Genomic DNA, 19321 nt, shown 5'->3' on the forward strand with positions numbered 1-19321 from the left:
AAATTCTGTTGAACCAGACCAGTAGCGGGTAAGGACTGGAGTTTTTGAGATGTAGCTTTGTCAAGCAGAAGGATTAGTGTGATTTGACTAAGTTTGAGAAGGAGTCAGCCCCTGCAGAATAAAAACAACTTTAGGACTGAGCTCTTGTAGATGTTGTATCCAGTGAGACCCAACCAGAATAAAAATGGAATATTATTAGGAATCAGTTGCAACCTTACAAATGGAGTTGTTTCCAAACCAGACTGGCACAGAAAGCTACCATGACAAAATTATCAGGCTGTGCCATGGGAGATAACTGCATGCAGAGGCTGAGTATGAAACTACTGCCACCGTGTATTAGCAGCTGGGTTCTCTCACATAGCAGCTGGAATTTAAAACTCATTTTTGAGCTAAAAAAGGGCATTGTGGTAAGTGGCTGTGGCATTTGGGGTCGAAACATATGATGTCTTTCAATGTCTAGAAGCGGCCATTTTGAAGCGGCAAACATTATGTGAACAAACATGACTTTATTTTTATTTGCTGAGAAGGTTAGCATAGGGAGGCAATCTCTATTCTTATTCTACAAAGAATTCCTGGATGTTCTTCCAACCTTTGCACACATATGGGTAGGGCCATGGTCCTGCTTACCGTGCCTACTGATAAACCGGATGCAGCTTTCTACCACCAGAGGAATTGCCTGGCTGGAGTCCTGAAAAGCCAAAGAAAAACAATATCACAATCTTCAAATAGGGATAGCCCAGGGTGAGAGCAAATGGGCCACACTGTGGAACTTGTCTCAGATGGATCAGTGATGGTGCAGTCACCTGGCTTGTCCTCCAAGCTCCAGAGCACAAAAACACAACCATTGACTTGGAATGGCAATTATCTCCACCCCTAAATTCTGTTGAACCAGACCAGTAGTGGGTAAGGACTGGAGTTTATGAGATGTTGACACACCCTAAATCTAGCATGTTCTAAATGGAGCGGGTTATCTTTTTATCCTGACCCAGTACACCACCAACAGCCATCCAATCCATTTTCTCAGGTTTGCCTTCAAAATATCTGTTGAATCTCTTCACACTTCTCCATCTCTATTGCCACCAGTTCAGCTCAGTCCACCAATATCTCCATTTCCATCCCTGCTACCTAACCATTCCTTTACATAGCGGTCAGGAGATCTTTAAAAGTACATCTCACCTACTGGGGATGGAGACTGATCAAATTGTGTTATGTGCCTGTACAAATATGGCAACATAAATCCTTCTGTTATGTATAATTAGAGTATACCAAGAAAATAAAAGTGCATCTCATCTCGTGAACTTTATCAGAGACTTCTCTTCTCAGCTTCACATGTTCAGGATCTTGCCTTTGCCTCCACTGTCCCAACTTCTGCTCAACCCCATCTCTGCTACAGCTAACTGGCTGCCTTTCTTTCTCCAGTAAGTCCTCCCTTGTCTCAAGGGTTTACATGAGTGACACCTGCTGCTGACACATTCTTCTCAACCCTGACTGTGACTTCATTATGTGGGTGTGAATATCTATTTGCACTGACCACCACCAGCTCAAGCTCTACAAGGGTAGGTCCTACATCCATTCCTGGGTGTCTAGTGCTGGCCATGATGCTCTCATATAGTAGTGCTTAATTAATACCAAAGGTCACAGGGTGAATCAAAGGGAGCTTCAGAAAGGTTTGTTTGGCATAAAAGGTAGGAAAGAAAAGAAAAGCCAGTTCTTGCAAACAGTGGAGATTACTTGATACTAAGCAAAACAGGTCTCCCAGATGTTAATCTTCATTCTGTCCTTTTGCTATATAACCCTTCTCATATTGTTTAACTTCTATGAACTTAAATTTGCCATAAATTTTTCAATGGGTAGGGAATTCATGTGAGGAATGAATATCTACTGTGGGCATGAGTGTCTACTGTGCACAGAAGAATTTATAGAGGTCTTGGGCCATGAACAAGTCCTTGAGATAGACTGGTCCTCAAAACAACCCTATGGGGTATGTATTATTATTCTCATGAAGTTAACTCGCTGCTGATGGTCACTTAGCTGGAAAGTGGCCAAGCCAGAATTCAAACTCCAGCTGCCTCCCTGAAACTGAATACTTCACTACCACCATGCTGCATCCTAGGAGTTCAGCAAACATTACACACCATCTCTCACTAAAACCCAGCAGGGTTTTATAATCTAGCCACATGCACAAATCATTCAGCTCTGTGGAAGAAAGACATGAGGCAGAGGGGCCCAAAACTTAGCTAGAAAGAGCTTCGGCAATGTGTCAAGATGCATTCTACTGTCATGTATAATGATAATTAGAACAAATTAAAAAAACAATAAAAAAAAAAAGAGCTTCGGATATTCAGGACAGAGATGTTCAGAACTCTTCAGTGGGCTGGGTCCTGTGTCTTCTGCCCATTTCACAGGTTTACCTGTAGCCCTCTTCTGGCTCTGAATTTTCAACTGTAGCTGTGGGGTTTGGCTACTATTAGGAAGCAGCTGGGTCTCATGAAGAAGTCAGGCCGAGAGAAGAGCTGGCTTGGCCTCCAGCTCCAGAGCTTGCCAGGAATCACGATGCTGCCAAAGGGAGTATTGCATATGCCAAGGTGGAGGGAGTTGGGAAGGTCTCAGTGACCCAAATGCTCATCTTTGTGACCCCCAAACCCATGTGCTTCCTCCAGCTTTCCACTGACAGCAGCCAGTGTCTACTCTCTTATTAACATCACTGCCAGATGGGCTAGGTGATTTTGTAGGAAGACTCTTTGTTCTCTCTTCCTTACTCTAATGAAGAAAATGGCACCTCTATTAAAAGAGAAAAAATGCTCCATTTGAGGAAGTCTTTTTTATATTTACAGACTTCTGTTATCATATTTTCACTTATAAATAGCAGCAGCAGAGAAAATGAAGATAGCAACAGGAAGGTTTGGAAAGTTTTGCTGGTCCCAGATTTGAATATAAAGACCCAAACACAGGGAAGATGGGAAGCTCCCAGATTACTGGCTTCATTAAGTTATGTGAAATCAAATGTGGTGGTGCACAACTGTAATCCCAGCAGCTCAGGAGGCTGAGGCAGGAGGATCACAGGTTCAAAGCCAGCCTTAGCAACTTAGCAAGGCCCTAAGCAACTCTGTGAGACCCTGTCTCTTGATAAAATACAAAAAAAAAAAAAAAAAAAAAAAAAAAAAGCTGGAGATGTGGCTTAGTGGGGTAAGTGTCCCTGGGTTCAATCCCCGTTAGCAAAAAGAAAAAGGTGATTTGAAAGCAAAATTTTGCTGAATACACAGGAAATGGAATATTAGTGGCAAAGCAAGTAAGGATTGGCTGAAAATATGGCATCGAAGATAACAGCCTGTACGTACATGGTTACCAATAGCAGAAGTGGCCCAGAGAGATAATCTGTGGCATACAAGAGTGGGCAAAAGATGACCTGCCCTATTATAGAAGAGCATTTTTCTTGTCTCCATTGGTCCAATGGAGCCTAAGACAGAGCCTAGTGGAAACAGACAAGTGACAAAGGCACAAAAGTTTCGGATGCTCCTGTCAATCTTCACCACTCCACTCCCTGAGATGTTTCTGAGCATCCAGTGAATTCATTTCCCCAGATGGCTCTGTATGTCACTGTGGTGCCCCGAGACCTGCACTTCACCACTGACTTTGCACACGGCTTTCCAGCAGTTTCTATATGTGTTTCCATCCACTGAATGTTTGTCTCTCACCCCTCTCCCAATGTTAGGACTGATGTAACTTTAATTCTTTTGATCATAATAGGTTTGGTCACATAATCTCAGAGTTGGAAGAAGACTTTAAGGACAATCAGGCTAAATTTCTAACTAATCAGATTAAAGGAACTGCAGGAAAAGGGATAATAGACATAACTTGGAAAAGATAGCAGAGCAGTGATCTAGTAATTTGCAGGGGAAAACAGGAAGATGGCAGATGAAGTCCAAACATGTATTGTTTGGCATAACTTTTTTTTTCTTTTTCCTTTTGGTACTAACTGGGTGTTTAAAATTTGTAAATTTAAATTAAATTTATTTTTAACTAAAACATAAATTTGTATATATTAATGGGGTACCATGCGATATTGTAATACATATGTATATTGTATAATATTTAAATCAGGGTAAACATATCTACTCAATTTATCACTACTTGATGATTAAAATATTCAAATAGAGCTGGGGCTGTGGTTCAGTGTTAGTGCACTTGCCTGGCATGTGTGAGGCACTGGGTTCAATTCTCAGCAGTGCATATAAAAAAATAAAAAATAAAGGTCTATCAACAACTAAAAAAATATTTAAAAAAGAAATTCAAATATTGAAAATCCTTTCTTCTAGCTTTTCTTTTTTAATTTTAAGAATTTTCTTTTTTTAAAAAAAATTATTTATTTATTAATTATTTGGTGCTGAGGATCAAACCAGGGCCTTGCATATGTTGGGCACATGCTCTACCACTGAGCCACAATCCCAGCCCTCTTCTAGCTTTTTGAAATGTACATTATTATCTTTAGTCACCCTACTGTGTAATAGCGCATCAGAACTTCTTGCTTGTTCTTATTTAACTGTAACTTAGTAATAACTGATCAACTTTTCTCTATTGGCATAATTCCTCTTTTGGAGGGTGGGGTACTGGGGATTGAACTCGGGGCACTCAACCACTGAGCCACATTCCCAGCCCTATTTTATATTTTATTTAGAGACAGGGTCTGTCTCACTGAGTTGCTTTGTGCCTCACTTTTGCTGAGGCTGGCTTTGAACTTGTGACCTTCCTGTCTCAGCCTCCTGAGCTGCTGGGATTACAGGCTTGCACCACCATGCCCAGCCTCTATTAGCATAATTTCTTATGAGAAAGAGGGTTAGGAATTTTTTTCACATACTGATCTCCAGATCATTTATTAGATTTCCACTTTCACCAAAGTAGAAAATACAAATCTTGGACAACTAACCAGATGTGGTACAAAGACAAAAAAAAAAAAAAAGGATGACATGAAAGATAAGATTTGGGACCTTAGAGACTATGAAGGATGGAGAGTCTCCATTAAAAGAAATAGAATTTAGGGGAGCTGACGAAGCACCTGTGGTGGGGGAGGGGAAGGCTGGTGCTAAGGGTGGAGGTGCTATGGCACAAATGTCCAGTCAGTCACTTGGGAGTTAGAGCCAAGGACTCAGGCAGGCAGCACTACAGGACAAAAGGACACTTTAGGAAGGAGAGAAAGGTTCCTCTAGAGGAACATAATGACAAGGGAAGGAGCATGGAGAAAAGTCAGGCAACCTGGGGAGGAGCCTAAATTTAGAAGAATGGAGAAAGTGAGGCCATCAAAGAAGATATCAATGGCCAGGAGAAAGATAGTACTAGGCTTGAAGAGAGCAGAGAAGGTCTAGAAGCAAATGCTGATGCACATAATTTTCAAGAAAAGTCTAGGGGGGACTGGGGATGTGGCTCAAGCGGTAGCGCGCTCGCCTGGCATGCGTGCGGCCCGGGTTCGATTCTCAGCACCACATATACACAAAGATGTTGTGTTCGCCGAAAACTAAAAAATAAATATTAAAAAAAAATTCTCTCTCTCTCTCTCTCTCTCTCTCTCTCTCTCTCTCTCTCTCTCCCCATCTCTCACTCTTTCTTTAAAAAAAAAAAAAGTCTAGGGGCTTTGAACCTAGTCTTTGCTAGGGTAAAAAATGGCTAGAATCCATTAGGCACCCTCAAGAACAAAAGCCATCAGATTCTTCCTCTTGTTTGGCTTATTTGCCATAAACTCCCAAAACTCCTGGTTACTTTTATGAAATTCCTCATCTTCTAAGTTATTATTTTACACCCCTGACTATTTTAGATATGAACCCACCATTAGATATAAACTGCTGCAGAGAAACTGGGGTAGTAGAACAAAAACAAGCTCTTATTTTGATTAAGGTTTATGGAAGTTTCTGGAACTCTTAGGCACATCTAGCACCAGTTTCCCTGCAACTGCTTAGGTGCAGCAGGATGCAAACCAGATGGATGGCAAGCTGACCAGGAGCATATATCACCTGCCTGACTGTGGGTTCCTACATTCCTGTAGCCAGAGTAGGAGCTGCAAAGCCTGCCCATACATGCTCCTCCTTCTCTAAGCAGGAGGTCCAGTTTTGGATCAGGAACTAAAAGGAACAAAGTTCGAGCTCAATCCTATTCTTAGTGTTAAAGATGGCTTGCTCATTCTTTAAGACATATACTGACTAGTTTTCAATGCCATAAACTAACCCTGGGAGGCTTTCCATTCTTTCCCAGTTTTAAATGAAATCATGGGAGAAAGGAGAAAGAAAAAAAAAGAGAGAGAGGAATAAGAGGAAAGAGAATTGCAATGAATTTTTTATCATTTAAAAAATGTGTAAATGTATTTGACACAGTGTTCTCATTAAAATGAGATCTGAAGTAAAGAAGGAGGAAAAAAATTACAATAAAGCTGGGACAAATGAGGTCTATGTCATCGGAGTTCTCCAGCTGGACTGACCACCCAGCCAGAGCAGTCACCAGCTTGAATATACTGCTGGGGCTGCCGACACTACAGAAACCACGCACCCTCTACGTTTGATTGTCTTCCTGTGGTTAGGGCCACTGTGAATTACCCAGAATGTCTTTATAAAGCCTGGATCAGCCTTTCCCCTGAGTAGACACAGAGATATTTCTGAGCTCTCTCTACCCCCTCCCTGCTAATGGCCTTCTGCAAAGCTGCTTTGAGCTTAGGGGAAACAAAATCATTTCAGTATTTGCTATAAAGTATAATTAGGAAGTCAAATTTGCTACTGCAAAAAATACTTCAATTAATTTTTTTTTTTAAACAAGCACAAGTGCTGTTTAGATTGTCCACTAGTGTGGCTTATCCATGCCACTGCTCTCTTGAGGTTTCCTTCTAATATAGGTAATGAGACCTGGTGCCCAGTGACAGAATTGAATACAATGGTGAAAACCATGAACAAAACAGCTCTTGTCCTTCATTCCCAGACCAGAGTAATCTCTGCATTTTAGTACATGGCAGGATACATCTAGGATGGACACACCATCAGAAACAAAATCTACACATGTAAAGCAAGACTGTCTGGTCTAGGGGATTAGCTGCTGGAAGTTACTGACACATTAATGTGTCTATAAGTTAGTGTGCAGCCTCTTTTTGGCACTTATCCTTCATGGCAGAAGGATGCCATGGGCAGTTCTGGTACAATCTGTCCCCTTAAAAATCATACCAGCTAGTATGTAAGAGGGTAAATGACTAGTAAAGAAGAACAAGGTATAAATATTATGACCATTCCAACACTGACAAAATTGCTATAACTGTAACCATGCCATGACTAAAGGGTACAGCCTAAAGGCAGGCATAAAGTCAGAGAAGTGTCTGTCCTGTCCACATGGAGCTTCACGATTGCCTGTGGGATATACTCAATTGTCATGCCAGGCCAGCCTGGCCTCTGCTGGGCTCTTACCTGTTTCCTCACGGTTGAGCTTCGCCTGTGGTTGATCCCACCAAGTCAGAGAGGGCCGATCCAGCAACAGGGAGGACAAAAGAGAAAATTGGGACAGAATGAGACAAGTCATTGCTTGTGTGAGTGTGTGTGTGTGTGTGTGTGTGTGTACACATATGTGCACATGTGCAAGCGCACATATGTATTGCCTTAGCTTCTGAATAGCTGGAGTTATAGGTATGTGCCATCATGCCCACTTCAAATGAGGGCTCTTAAACCTAAAAGTTTTTAATCATGAAAAACAGTCTTTATGGTAGTTAATGAATCAAGTCACAATATTCAGCTCAGTCCCAGAAAAGGCTAAGAGACTTGTTAAGTTACTTCCCATCTAAAGTCAAATATAGTTTTTCTCTTTATATAAAAGCACAGAGGTGCTTATTTTTAATGTCTACCAACATTCAAAATTTGAATAAGAAGGAACTGGTTCAAATTTGCAGATCTGGGTTAGATAACAAGAAGATCTTCCTGTTGCAAGGAGATGTTGAAAAATACCAAAGGCTGCTGCCCATCATTTGCTTTCTCTTGGAAATCCTCAGGGAAAAGATAGGAAGCATTTTTTTTTTTTTTTCTAGATTTAGAGAGTAGGGCACCTACAATGGAAGGAAGGATGGGGATCTTCTGTCTATATTTTTCAAGTTGTGTTGATTCTCAGAGAACTTTTCTCAAAGGGAATTTGACTCAGAGGCACCTGAGTCAAACAGGCACGGCAGCGCTACCCTGCTTTGAATGAAGGTGGGGGCCAGGGCCTGACCACTGGGCCTTGTTCTGCCTCTGCTGCCAGGTCACTCCTGGAGAACCTCTTTGAAATTCTCCAGGCTCGTGGAGCTCATGTAAAACACTATTTTTCTAAGGGGGGAAAAGAGTGGCCAAGGTCAGACACAGTGAAATAATCCAGCAACAGGGAAATGGACTCAGTTCTTTTCATTTTTTTCAGAAACTTCTGCAGATATAGGCTCAGGTGAACTTATACTATATCACCAAAAGATATATTCCATAGAATTCCATTATCCTGGTTCCCTGCAGCCCCCAAGTCTGTCATATTAATGGGACTTTAGTTATAATCCACAATGACAAAACGATGAAAGCCAAATGAAGCTATCTCTAAATAATGAGCCTATAATTGTAAATGGCTTATGATTATTGTGTGTGTTGGCAGATAGAAGTGGTTGATATAATGGACTAACGCAGGGTCTCTAAGGAGTCTAGTCCATTAGAGTTCTTTCTCCAGTTAAATCAGCACATTTTTAGGCATCAGAGAACTGTCATCTGAATGGATGTCTTGCTTTCTGCCCACTCAAGAGTTTTCTCATAGCAGCACCATGACTGGGGGGGAAAATATGTGGCTGGGGTGGGAGAGGAAGGGGAAGGTAGGGAAAAATCAGGAGTGCCGCATACTTGCACATCAGGCAAGATTTCTACCAGTGCCATTTGGCAAGCCAATACAAAATAATATTTTATTATCCAGCAATGTCACGAATTAGGCTATCATCTTTGCCATGCATGGGGAAAAAAAAAATCTCAGACCAAATGCTACCTCCTGATCTTCTTTCTCTAAGTTAGGGACTCCCCAGAGCCTGTATGCTGAAATCTACCAGCTAAGGATAGGTTAAAGGATAGGATCCTCCAGTGTTAAATGTCTATTTTCCTTGCAATATGGTGGCTTTGAGAAGACTTGGACTATTTCAGCAACTGATACTCCTTTACTCAGTTCTGCTCAGTTCTCTTCCTAAGTCATAGCAAACCCCATTGCCAGCTGAGACCAGAGAGAGTCACTAAGGCCAAGGGAAGGAACCCATCCTCGGCCAGTCATTCAATGTCCTTACAACTCAACCTTAGATCTTTCCCAAGCTGGGACCACTGGACCTTTGGGCCTCTCTTTATCCCTTCCCAGGGCTGTCCCATGCCACACCTACCTGGCCAGACTGCAATCTGTCCGCTGACCTGTGGAAAGACAAAAGTAAAAAGCATATGAAATAAAAGAGGTAGAGAAGGGAGACCAACTAGCAGAAAAGAATAAGGAGCCCATAGCCTCATCTGAGAAAGAACTTTCTCTTGGTTCCCAAGCCACAGTTGCTACTATCCCTGGACCTTAGGTTTGCCAATTCTTCTTCCCAAAGGGAAAACAGGCATGGATATAGGACAATGAGAATGAGACAGATCATACTTTAGAGAACAATCTGTTAGAAATTTAGCTTTTTATGCTTATGCTGGGTGTCTATGGTGGGAAGTTGTGGAGTGGAGTAGAACATGTTTTCTTGCTCCCAAGCCTATAAATGTTCATACACTCATATACACAGCTGGGGTTAGAATGGAAGAAGGAAAAGGAGTTGTCTGGGGAGAGAAGGGAGATGTGCATGTTCTGGTTTTAGATTCATACTAAATTCTGTTAGGTTAGACTGGGGTAGTGAGGCAGACTCTGCTAGGAAATCATAGTTCTCAATCCAGTGGCAGGCCCTAATAAATGAATGGGTCATAGTCAGCTTTAAAAGCTGAAATGCAAACTCAGCATGGTGGCTCACACCTGTAATCCGGCCACATGGGAGTCTGAGGCAGGAGGATCTCAAGTTTGAGGCCAGCCTCAGCAAATTAATGAGGCACTTAGCTACTTAATGAGACCCTGTCTCAAAACAAAAAAAATAAAAAATAAAATAAAGTAAAATGGGCTGGAGATGTAGCTCAGTGGTACAGCATTTCTGGGTCTAATTCCCCATACCAAAACAAAAAGACAAACAAACAAACAAACAAACAACATCAACAACAAAACCCCTGAAATTCAAACCTTAAATTCATAAGAAATATTTGTATTTTTATTTTTTTTTTTTGTTTGGTTTTGGTTTTTGTGGTGCTAGGGATCAAAGCCAGGGCTTCATGCTAGGTGAGCACCCTAACACAGAGCTGCATCCTCAGCCCCATAGACATGTCTTTAAAATTTAAAAATACATCTACATGTATACATGGGTCATAATGTAATATGTGGTGCTTTCTTTGAGCCCATAGTTAATGAAGCTTGATCTGTACTAGACCCAAATTAGATAAACGAAGAGCAAACCTCAGCAGGCACTGAGCCAGTGAAGCAGAGATCAGCTCCTACATTCCCCATTCACACTCCTGAAAAGGCAACTCCAAGGGCTGGGGGAGGGCAGCACTGTTTCTTGTCTTTAAAGCTTGCTAATTGTTGATTACAGTGCAGCTCATCTTGAGCAACACCATCCCCCACCCCTAACAGCCTCTTCTTACCAAAGGCTCAGCTTTCATCTGCAAAAATATTATTCTGAGCCATTATTTTCAACATCTGTCCCATTTCCATTCTGGAATATTCATACACATCAATTATCCCTCTGTGGCAAGAACAAGGGGCTCTTGCATTATGGTAACAAATACATACAGAAGGCAGGGACATGATGGCTTGCACACAGGAAGATTTACAGCTATTTTTTTTTCTTTATTGCTACAACTTGTCATCTTTAGATTAAGGCAATTTGCAACACTAATGAATGGTCAACTTTCATCCCTCCAGAGTTGCACATTTGGTGCATACTTGGGTGTGAGCAAACACACACACACACACACCCCAAGATCCTGCTTCTTGTCTTACTTATGAATTATGCTTAGTTTGTCTTGACCGAAAAAAAAAATCACAGCTATAACTTGCTTCAAAACTTCTGAGCTTTCTTTTCTTCAGTCTCTGGTGGAGCAATTTGATAACCAAAGAGTAAAGATTTTTCTATAAGCAAAGTTTGACTCTCTTTTTTCTTTCTTTTTCTTTTTTTTTTTTTTTTTTGCAGTGCTAGGGATTGAACCCATAGCCTTATGCATGTGAGGCAAGCACTCTACCAACTGAGCTATATCCCCAGCCTAAGTGTGACTCTGAATGCCTGGACCTGTTTAGTCTGAGTCCCTTGGGTGGTGGAGAAGAAAGAGACCAGAAGTTATGGAAAAGGCTCTCTTTATAGAAAATGCCTTAAAAATCATAAGAGCAGAGGTATTAGAGAAAAGAGAATTAACCACCTGGGGGAACTCTCCAGAGAAGGAAAAGGATAGGGTGAGAACAGTGGGCAGGAGACTCTGGTGTGAAAGGCAGGGCTCCAATCCCTGGGCCAATGAGCCAATGAGCCTCACATGCTTTCCTGGGCTCTGCAGTTTGTCTGATGAGAGCTTGAGAATTTATTTGAAAAAAGTCAGAGCTTTATGTAAGTGCAGGCTTGCCTGTCACTGAGGTTACCACAGAGTCCCTGTAGCATCTCTCTTCCTCTCCCTCCCATCTTTAAGTGAGGAGATTAGTGGGGCAGGGCATTCAGAGGCATCCCCAACCTGGAAATCCCATTAATCATAGGATGCTGAGAGCTAGGCAGGAGACCTGGGCAGGGTGCCAAACAACCCTGAGGAAGCTTCTCTTTCAACCTTCGCCTTCTGTTTGACGTCCGAGAAGACAAAGTCCAGAGTGCCAGTTCTCTGCCTTGCTACTTTCTAGGGTCTGGTTAAGATCATCATCGGAGATGAGACAACCCTATCAGCACAATGGCCTCAACATGACCACAGTAGAGAGAGGGGGCTGCCACTTAAACAGCACAGAGACTCCTCCAAGTAGAAGGAAGCAGACATTCACTCTGCAACTCAGAAAGCAGCCAAACATCTGTCTGTCCATTACTCCTGCACCTAAGGATCCTCTCCCTCCTTAGCGGGGCATTTCATCTCACAGCTCCCGCCCTTCCTGCTCCAGCCTCAGTCTTGCCACAAGGAACTGGGAGTTTTAACAAAGTGTCTGCAGAGGAAATAACTCTGCAGCCCCATTACTGGGGTTGTGGCAGAGGAGGCAAGGGAGGGGGCCTGGGTGGAGAGCAGGCACGCTCCATTTAAACAAATAGATGATGCACATTAGTGCTTCATTAAGCATTACCCTTTTCCCATTACTCAAGCAGTCATCTGGGGCGTGTGCTTCCACATTAAAGGGGCTAGGAAAAGAAACGTGTTCATATAACCAGATTGGGTCCACTTGGCTGAGGACAGAGGCGCGTGCTCAGCAAGAGAGCTCAGTGGGACCCGGCCCAGCTGCCAGCCTCCCACGGAGCATTCCCACACTCACTTTCTCCCAGGGTTTTCTGCAGAAGGTCGTGCTTGGCTTGTAACTTGGTGATGAGGTTCCTGCCCTCCAGGTACTCCTTCATTTTCTGTAGGGGAGGAGCAGAAAGAATAGTCAGATGCCTAAGGAAAAAAAATATCACGAATTCTTGGCTAGACAATTCCCTTTTTTTGACAGGTCTTTGGTTTCTGACCCAATTTCTATCAGGTCCATGTTTAAAAAATTTCTTTGAGGCCCAGAGTGTATGGCAGCTGCTGATTTTCACGGTGGATTAGTGCCCTGCTCTATGTTTCCATTGGAATTTGACGTTGGCCAGTACAAACAAACAAACGGTCTCCTGAAGCCCCTCACCTATCTCCTTCAGCCACACTGAAGAACAAGAACTGTAGGAAATGTGAACAGACTCCCAGAGCCCCAGTTTTCTTGGTGTGAAGACACACACCTGCTCTTTGGCATCTCTACTGACATCTCTCCTGCCCTGCCTCTCCCAGGGTGTGTACTGTCAGACCTGCACCTGGAGCAATAGGCCCCAGTCCCTGCCTCAGCTGCAAGTCCAGCATGCAGAGCATCTTCATTTGAGCCATATCCTAATCCTAATTGACCTCCTTCACTATTCTGCACAGAAATCTTTATGGAAAGCAGCTGTCCCCCACTTGCGCATGCGTACACACACACACACACACACACACACACACACACACACACTTCCAAACCTAAGAGTTGGTTCTGGAAATGCAATGCCACCTGCTCTAACAGCCGGGATAGGATACTGTGCTGCATTTTCAATTACAATCTCTCATGAAAGCTTGTCTGCCCATGGAGAGACTGTAGTTCACTGAAAAATTTATAAAATCTTCAAAACAACCGTATGAATGACTATTATCATTATCCCCATTTTACTGAGGAGAGTATTGAGGTCTGGAGAGATCAAGGTGCTCAAGGTCAAACAGTGAGCAATGGAATTAGAAGGCCAACACAAGGGGCTGAGGATGCAGCTCAGTGGTATAGTGCTTGCCTATCATGCATGAGGCTCTTGGTTCCATCCCTAATACCACAAAAATTAATACCTGATTAAATAAATAAAAAGGAAAATCCCCTAAACTACCCAATACATGCAGTTTCAGAATGATATCTGCTCTTAAGCATTATAATAAAATGCCCCATCACTACAGTATAGAACAAGAGAGAAGCAGAATTAAACATAGCATTCTTTTTATATATGAGGCAACTTATTTTTTCCCCCCTTGGGTACTGGGGATTGAACCCAGGGATACTATAACACTGAGTTGCTGCCTTGGCCATTTTCATTTTCATTTTATTATGAGACAGACAACTTACTAAGTTGCTAAGGCTGGCCTTGAACTTGTGAATCTCCTGCCTCAGCCTCCTGAGTTTCTGAGATTACAGGTGTGCGCCACCATACCTGGCAACTTAGGAGATTTTGGAACACTATAGCACATAGTCTTTCATTTGATTCCCACAATAACTCCATACAGCACATACGGAAGATACTATTTCTTTATTAGAGTTGAGAAGATAATAGCAAAGAAGGAGCATATCAAATAAATTGCTCAACACTGCAAGACAGTAAGTAGAAGCGCCAGGTAGGGGGCCTAGTTTGGACTCTTAACCTGGCTTCTTTTCCACTGTCCCCCAAAGTCAGGTCATTCTTATGGATCTTAGTTTGCCTTGGTTGTCTCCTGCTGCACGGGTTCACCTGTCAGATCAGGGGTCATCTGCCCATGTTTAATTTAGTAGTCCAATGGCAGGGTTTCTCAGAGTATGATCTGAGAACTACTGGAAAGTGGACAAAACATTTTCAACTATAACAGTTCTGCCTGTCTTTTAATGTGTACTAAATAAAACCAGAATTATACACCAAGGCTTTGATTTCAGGGCAATTATCACTTAGGATCAAGACTGAAAAAGAAAAGGTTAAAACGAATGTGAATTACTTTCAGTCTCTATTTTTGTGTATAGTGTGAACTTTTAACTAAGAGCTTGTAGCTGGGTGTGGTGACACACACTTGTAATCCCAGTGTCTCAGGAGGCTGAGGCAAGAGGATCACAAGTTCAAAGCTAGCCTCAGCATCTTAGAGAGATCCCTAGGTAACTTATCAAGACCCTGTCTCAAAATAAAAATAAAAAGGGTTGGGATGTAGCTCAGTGGTTAAGTGCCTCTGGTTCAATCCCTGGTACCAAGCAAACAAGCAAATAAAAAACAAAATTAAGAGCTTGTATATCCCTCTCTCTCATTTAAGAACAATGAAAACCCCTGTTTTCTTGGGGATCAGTCCTGGCCCATCACACTTGCCCACATGGCCCTAATCTCTACTACAGCCCTTCTCATACAGCTCTGTCACAGGTGGTTTATTACTTGTATTTCTCTCCAGACTGTCTCTTCCCCATGGTCAGGAACCATTGCCTTCATTATTCTTCCCATCCCATACCTAGCAAGAGAGTAGACACTCGGTAAATGCATGAAGAATGAGTAATAGATAAGCAATCTCACCCTCCTCTGTATAGAACTGCTGTTAGCAGTTACCAAGCCCTTAAGTGTGTCCCTACTCTAAATTAAATATAAAACAAACCACATACTGAATCATTTCTGCCACCTTCACCAGGACCTGTTCCCCTGACTCCTTTATGCCTTTGCACGAGAACATCTGCATGAAAATAGGCTCTCGTGTCACCTTCCCCTTTCCATCTGTTCCAGCTGCCAGCTCACCTGCTGCCAGTCTTCCTGGGGTGATATCCTAATCCCCAACTAAAGCCTAATTGTGGGCTAGGAATAGTACTTTGGGGCCTAGAGGTGAGAAGCCTTCAGGAAACATCCATTGCTAATAACACAAACCTCAAAAGCCTCTCTTTGGAAGGTTCTCCCAGGAGACACAAGGGCTTCCTAATGAGGAAAATTCACCAAGAAACTATAACCCTCAAAACAAGACCAGACTGCTCAGAATACTGCAAATATACAGAAAGGGGGTGGGTGCAAATTCCTCCCTCTCACTCAAGCTCCTACTTGTGATTCTGAAAATCATTTTTTTCATTCATGTTCACTTAATAGTTAACTCTGGCTGTCACTCAGTGAACCATTAAAATAAATAATAATCTGATAAAGGAGGTATGATGGATTACCTTTTAGGGTTCCATTAAATCCTAACGGATCAAAACTGTGTCAAGGTATGACCTGAATCCCTAATGGTGTGGAAACAATGGTTGGGGTTTTCTGTAGAAGTAAACTGGGTGTAAAGAGTTAAAGGCATCCTAGGGTTTGCAGATGTGTTATTTATCACTTTCATATAAACCTGGAAGTCAGCACTAATCTGCAGGACAGATAAGCTGGGGACAAATAACATTGCCTTCTTCTGTTGCTGCTGGACAGACACACAGAGAAAGAAGCTGAGACAGCCGAAGACAAGGGAGGAATAGGTGGATTTTTGATGAATTCTGGGGATTAGGGGACCAGGAAAACAGCTATATATGTGTGGTTTCTAAAATGTCTTCCTTGCCAGGCACTGTGGTGCATGTCTGTAATCCCAGCGACTTGGGAGGCTGAGGCAGGAGGACTGTGAGTTCAAATCCAGCCTTAGCAACTCAGCAAGGCCCTAAGCAACTCAGCCCCTGTCTCTAAAAAGAAAAATAAAAGGGGCTGGGGGTGTGGCTCAGTGGTTAAGCACCCCTAGGTTCAATCCCCAGTACCCCCCCTGCCAAAAAAAAAAAAAATCTCTTCCACGGGCAATAAGAGTCACATCCCTTATTTAAAACGTGTCTTAATATTAATAACTTATTTTCTTTTATTCCACTTCTTTCACCCTGCTTCTCTCACCAAACACCCAAAAGTAAAGCAATTACCTGAGATTTTCACTTTACCTGGGGATTTTATTTTACCAGAATAAATCAGATTCCTAAAACAGTCTGACTAATGCTCCCTACTCCATTTTTTTTCATTTGATAATATCAAAACAAAATTTTTACAAAAAGTAGAAAAGGAGATTAAAAAGTCTATTAAGGTGTTTTGTTGTTTGTTTTTCTTTAACACTATGAAACTTAATTCCATTTTCATATAACTGATTGATTGATTGCCATACTGGGGACTGAACCCAGGGGGACTCTACAGCTGAGTTACAGCTGCCCATCTTTTTGTTTTGAGAAAGTCCTTGCTAAGTTGTCCAGGCTGGTCTCAGACTTGGGTTCCCCCTACTTCAGCCTCCCTAGTTGCTGGAATTACAGGTGTGCACCACTGTGCCTGGTTTAAATTTCATTTTTACGATCTCATTATTTCTTAATAATTCCTAATTGGTATTGAGAACATTGAGGTTGATTTATTAAAAGGTATTAATACAGTCATTTTTCTTTCTGAGCCCTTCTTCCCTGACATTTTTTCACAGTAAAATGGAATATTCTAGGCCTACCATTTGCCCTTCTAACTTTGAACAAATCACTTAACCCATTTGAGTCTTAGTTTTTTCAGTGGAGAAATAAGAATACTTTCTTTTTCACAAGGTTGCTAAGGATGAGGCAGGACAAGCATGACTGTGATTGGCACAGGGGTTGGTACATGGCAGGTGCTCAGAAAGCATTTCTTATTCCTGAATCACCTGCTCAAGCAACCTAAAAGCATTCCTTCCCTAAACTGCTTTATGCTAATATATAAGAATACTATGTCAAAATAGGCATGTTTAGGCATTTTTTTTTAAATAGTAAAGGGCACAAGAATGCTTTTCAAACTTCATTTTTAAAAGTCCTTTCTTGAAATACACTCTTACCATGGGAGTATGAATTGCAGGACTTTGCTTTCACACTGAACTTGGTCTGTGTAAACCCATGGCTGGCTCTAAGTATCTACTGCAGCAAAGGGATGGGGTGGGAGGAGGAGTGGCTGGGCCTAGAGATACACAGATGTCATTACTGTGGCTGTTTCCCCACCATCCAGGCACACTGACATTTCCCCTCCTCCCCGTCAATTTGTAAAGCAGGAAACAGCTGTTAGAATACATAATAGAGTAAACCTTAAATGGAGCACATCTCGCCAGTTTATTGGCAGGGCAGGGGCATTCACTCATTTTGTACCTGTTTAGCACATGTTTACCAAAGATTGCAGGATACCAGGATAGGAAAAGGTCTCAGACCACAAATTCCAAGTTTATTGGTCTAACACACACTGCTCCACTGGCCAAACCTGTCCCTAAGAATTCAGGTAGTCTGACTTTGTTATTTTATCAGCCATCATCCTTAAATTCTTTCTCATTCCACTCCAATACAAGAACCTCTTACTCTAACACTCCAATGAAATAGTTGGGACAAATGCCAGCCTTCTAATTTAGATAATTCTTGGCTAAACAGTGAGCACTACAGTCTACGAGGAGAGAACTGGTGGAACAAAGGATCATATATCCACCTATTGGAATTCTATCCAGCTATTGAAAAAGGAAGCAGATCTTTTTGGTTTTGGACTAACATGAAAATATGCAAAACAAATTAAGTAATAAAAGTAAAGAACAGTATGAGTGGTATACTTCTACTTGTCATTCTATTTTATTTCATTACATTTCTAATGTAATTCATTGTATTAAAGGTTATTTACCAACGTATTATTAGTGGTTTCCTATGCATGGAACATCCCTGGAAGGACATAGAACTAGTTTCAATCACTGGCAGGGGAAGAAGAAGCAGGGGTCAAGGATAGGGCAAGGATTTACTTTTTCATGTACAGCCTTTTGAAATTTTTGTATTTTCTTTTAAAACCCTTATTTTAAAGAATCACAGTTGCTGGGCGTGGTGGTACACGCCTGTAATCTCAGTGGCTTGGGAGGCTGATTGTGAGTTCAAAGCCAGCCAAAGCAACTTATTGAGGCCCCAAGCAACTCAGCAAGACCCTGTCTCTAAATAAAATATAAAAAAGGGTTGCAGATGAGGTTCAGTGGGTAAGTGCTCCTGGGTTTTATCCCCGGTACCAGGAAAAAAGAATCACAATAAAAATGGTAGCAAAAAAAAAAAAAAAAAAAAGTAATCATCACTGGATAATGTGTTTTTGAAGATGGGTGATAGACACCAAGTCCAGGAGATCAGGAAACATTTCCCTAAATAAGAGGGGAAAGCTGAGCTGTTCCTGAGCCTTGCCCTTCAGCTCTACTTCTTCAGCAGGGTGCAGAGGAAAAGCCCATGACTAGAGAATTCTGGGTTCATCTGCTGCTGAAGACCTTGACCAAGCTACATGTCCTCTCTGGATTTGTTTTTATTTGACTGGTTGGTTGGCTTTCAATCTTTCAAATGAGAAGGTTGATTTTGAAAATTTTCTTTAAGCTAGAAAATTTCATGATTATTTTCCTGAGATTCCTGCAAGCCAGTGACCTTTATAGGTCATACTTCAAATTTCTAATTGATGTCACCTGGACAGATTAATCTGGTTATAGCTACAAGTGTCAGAAAACTATCCCAGAGGCTGGGGATATAGCTCAGTTGGTAGAGTGCATGCCTCACATGCACAAGGCCTTGGATTTGATTCCCAGCACCAAAAAGAAAAGAAAAAAAAAGAAAAAAACTATCCCAGAAATCCTCTTAGTCACTAGGTACACTATCTAGGAGTCAAGCCATGCAAGGGACCTCTTCTCAACTTTCCAAAAGAAGGGCACAGAGAAGTAAAGAAACAGAGGGCTTTGTATGATTTGGCAAGCATGGGCAACCCCTCCATTTAACATGGGCATCTTTTCTTGAATGTCCATTTTACCACCCAAAATAAGACCTCTTATCATGAGTTGAATTATCTGAA

General features: G+C 41.9%; 1 protein-coding gene across 3 annotated transcripts in view; it reads right to left on the bottom strand.

Moving 5' to 3' along the window:
• Positions 1–19321, bottom strand: part of Srgap2 (SLIT-ROBO Rho GTPase activating protein 2) — a 245235-nt gene that overhangs the window by 33674 nt on the left and 192240 nt on the right. For all 3 annotated transcript variants that reach the window (XM_076832371.1, XM_076832370.1, XM_076832372.1), the window contains exons 11-14: positions 12553–12637; positions 9383–9410; positions 7431–7455; positions 628–688 (exon numbers count right to left, since the gene is read on the bottom strand). In XM_076832371.1, coding sequence (XP_076688486.1) covers positions 628–688; positions 7431–7455; positions 9383–9410; positions 12553–12637 — 199 coding nt within the window. The remainder of the gene's footprint in view (positions 1–627; positions 689–7430; positions 7456–9382; positions 9411–12552; positions 12638–19321) is intronic.

The sequence above is a fragment of the Callospermophilus lateralis genome, chromosome 13 (genome assembly GCF_048772815.1).
Source record: "Callospermophilus lateralis isolate mCalLat2 chromosome 13, mCalLat2.hap1, whole genome shotgun sequence".
Classification (NCBI taxonomy): domain Eukaryota; kingdom Metazoa; phylum Chordata; class Mammalia; order Rodentia; family Sciuridae; genus Callospermophilus; species Callospermophilus lateralis.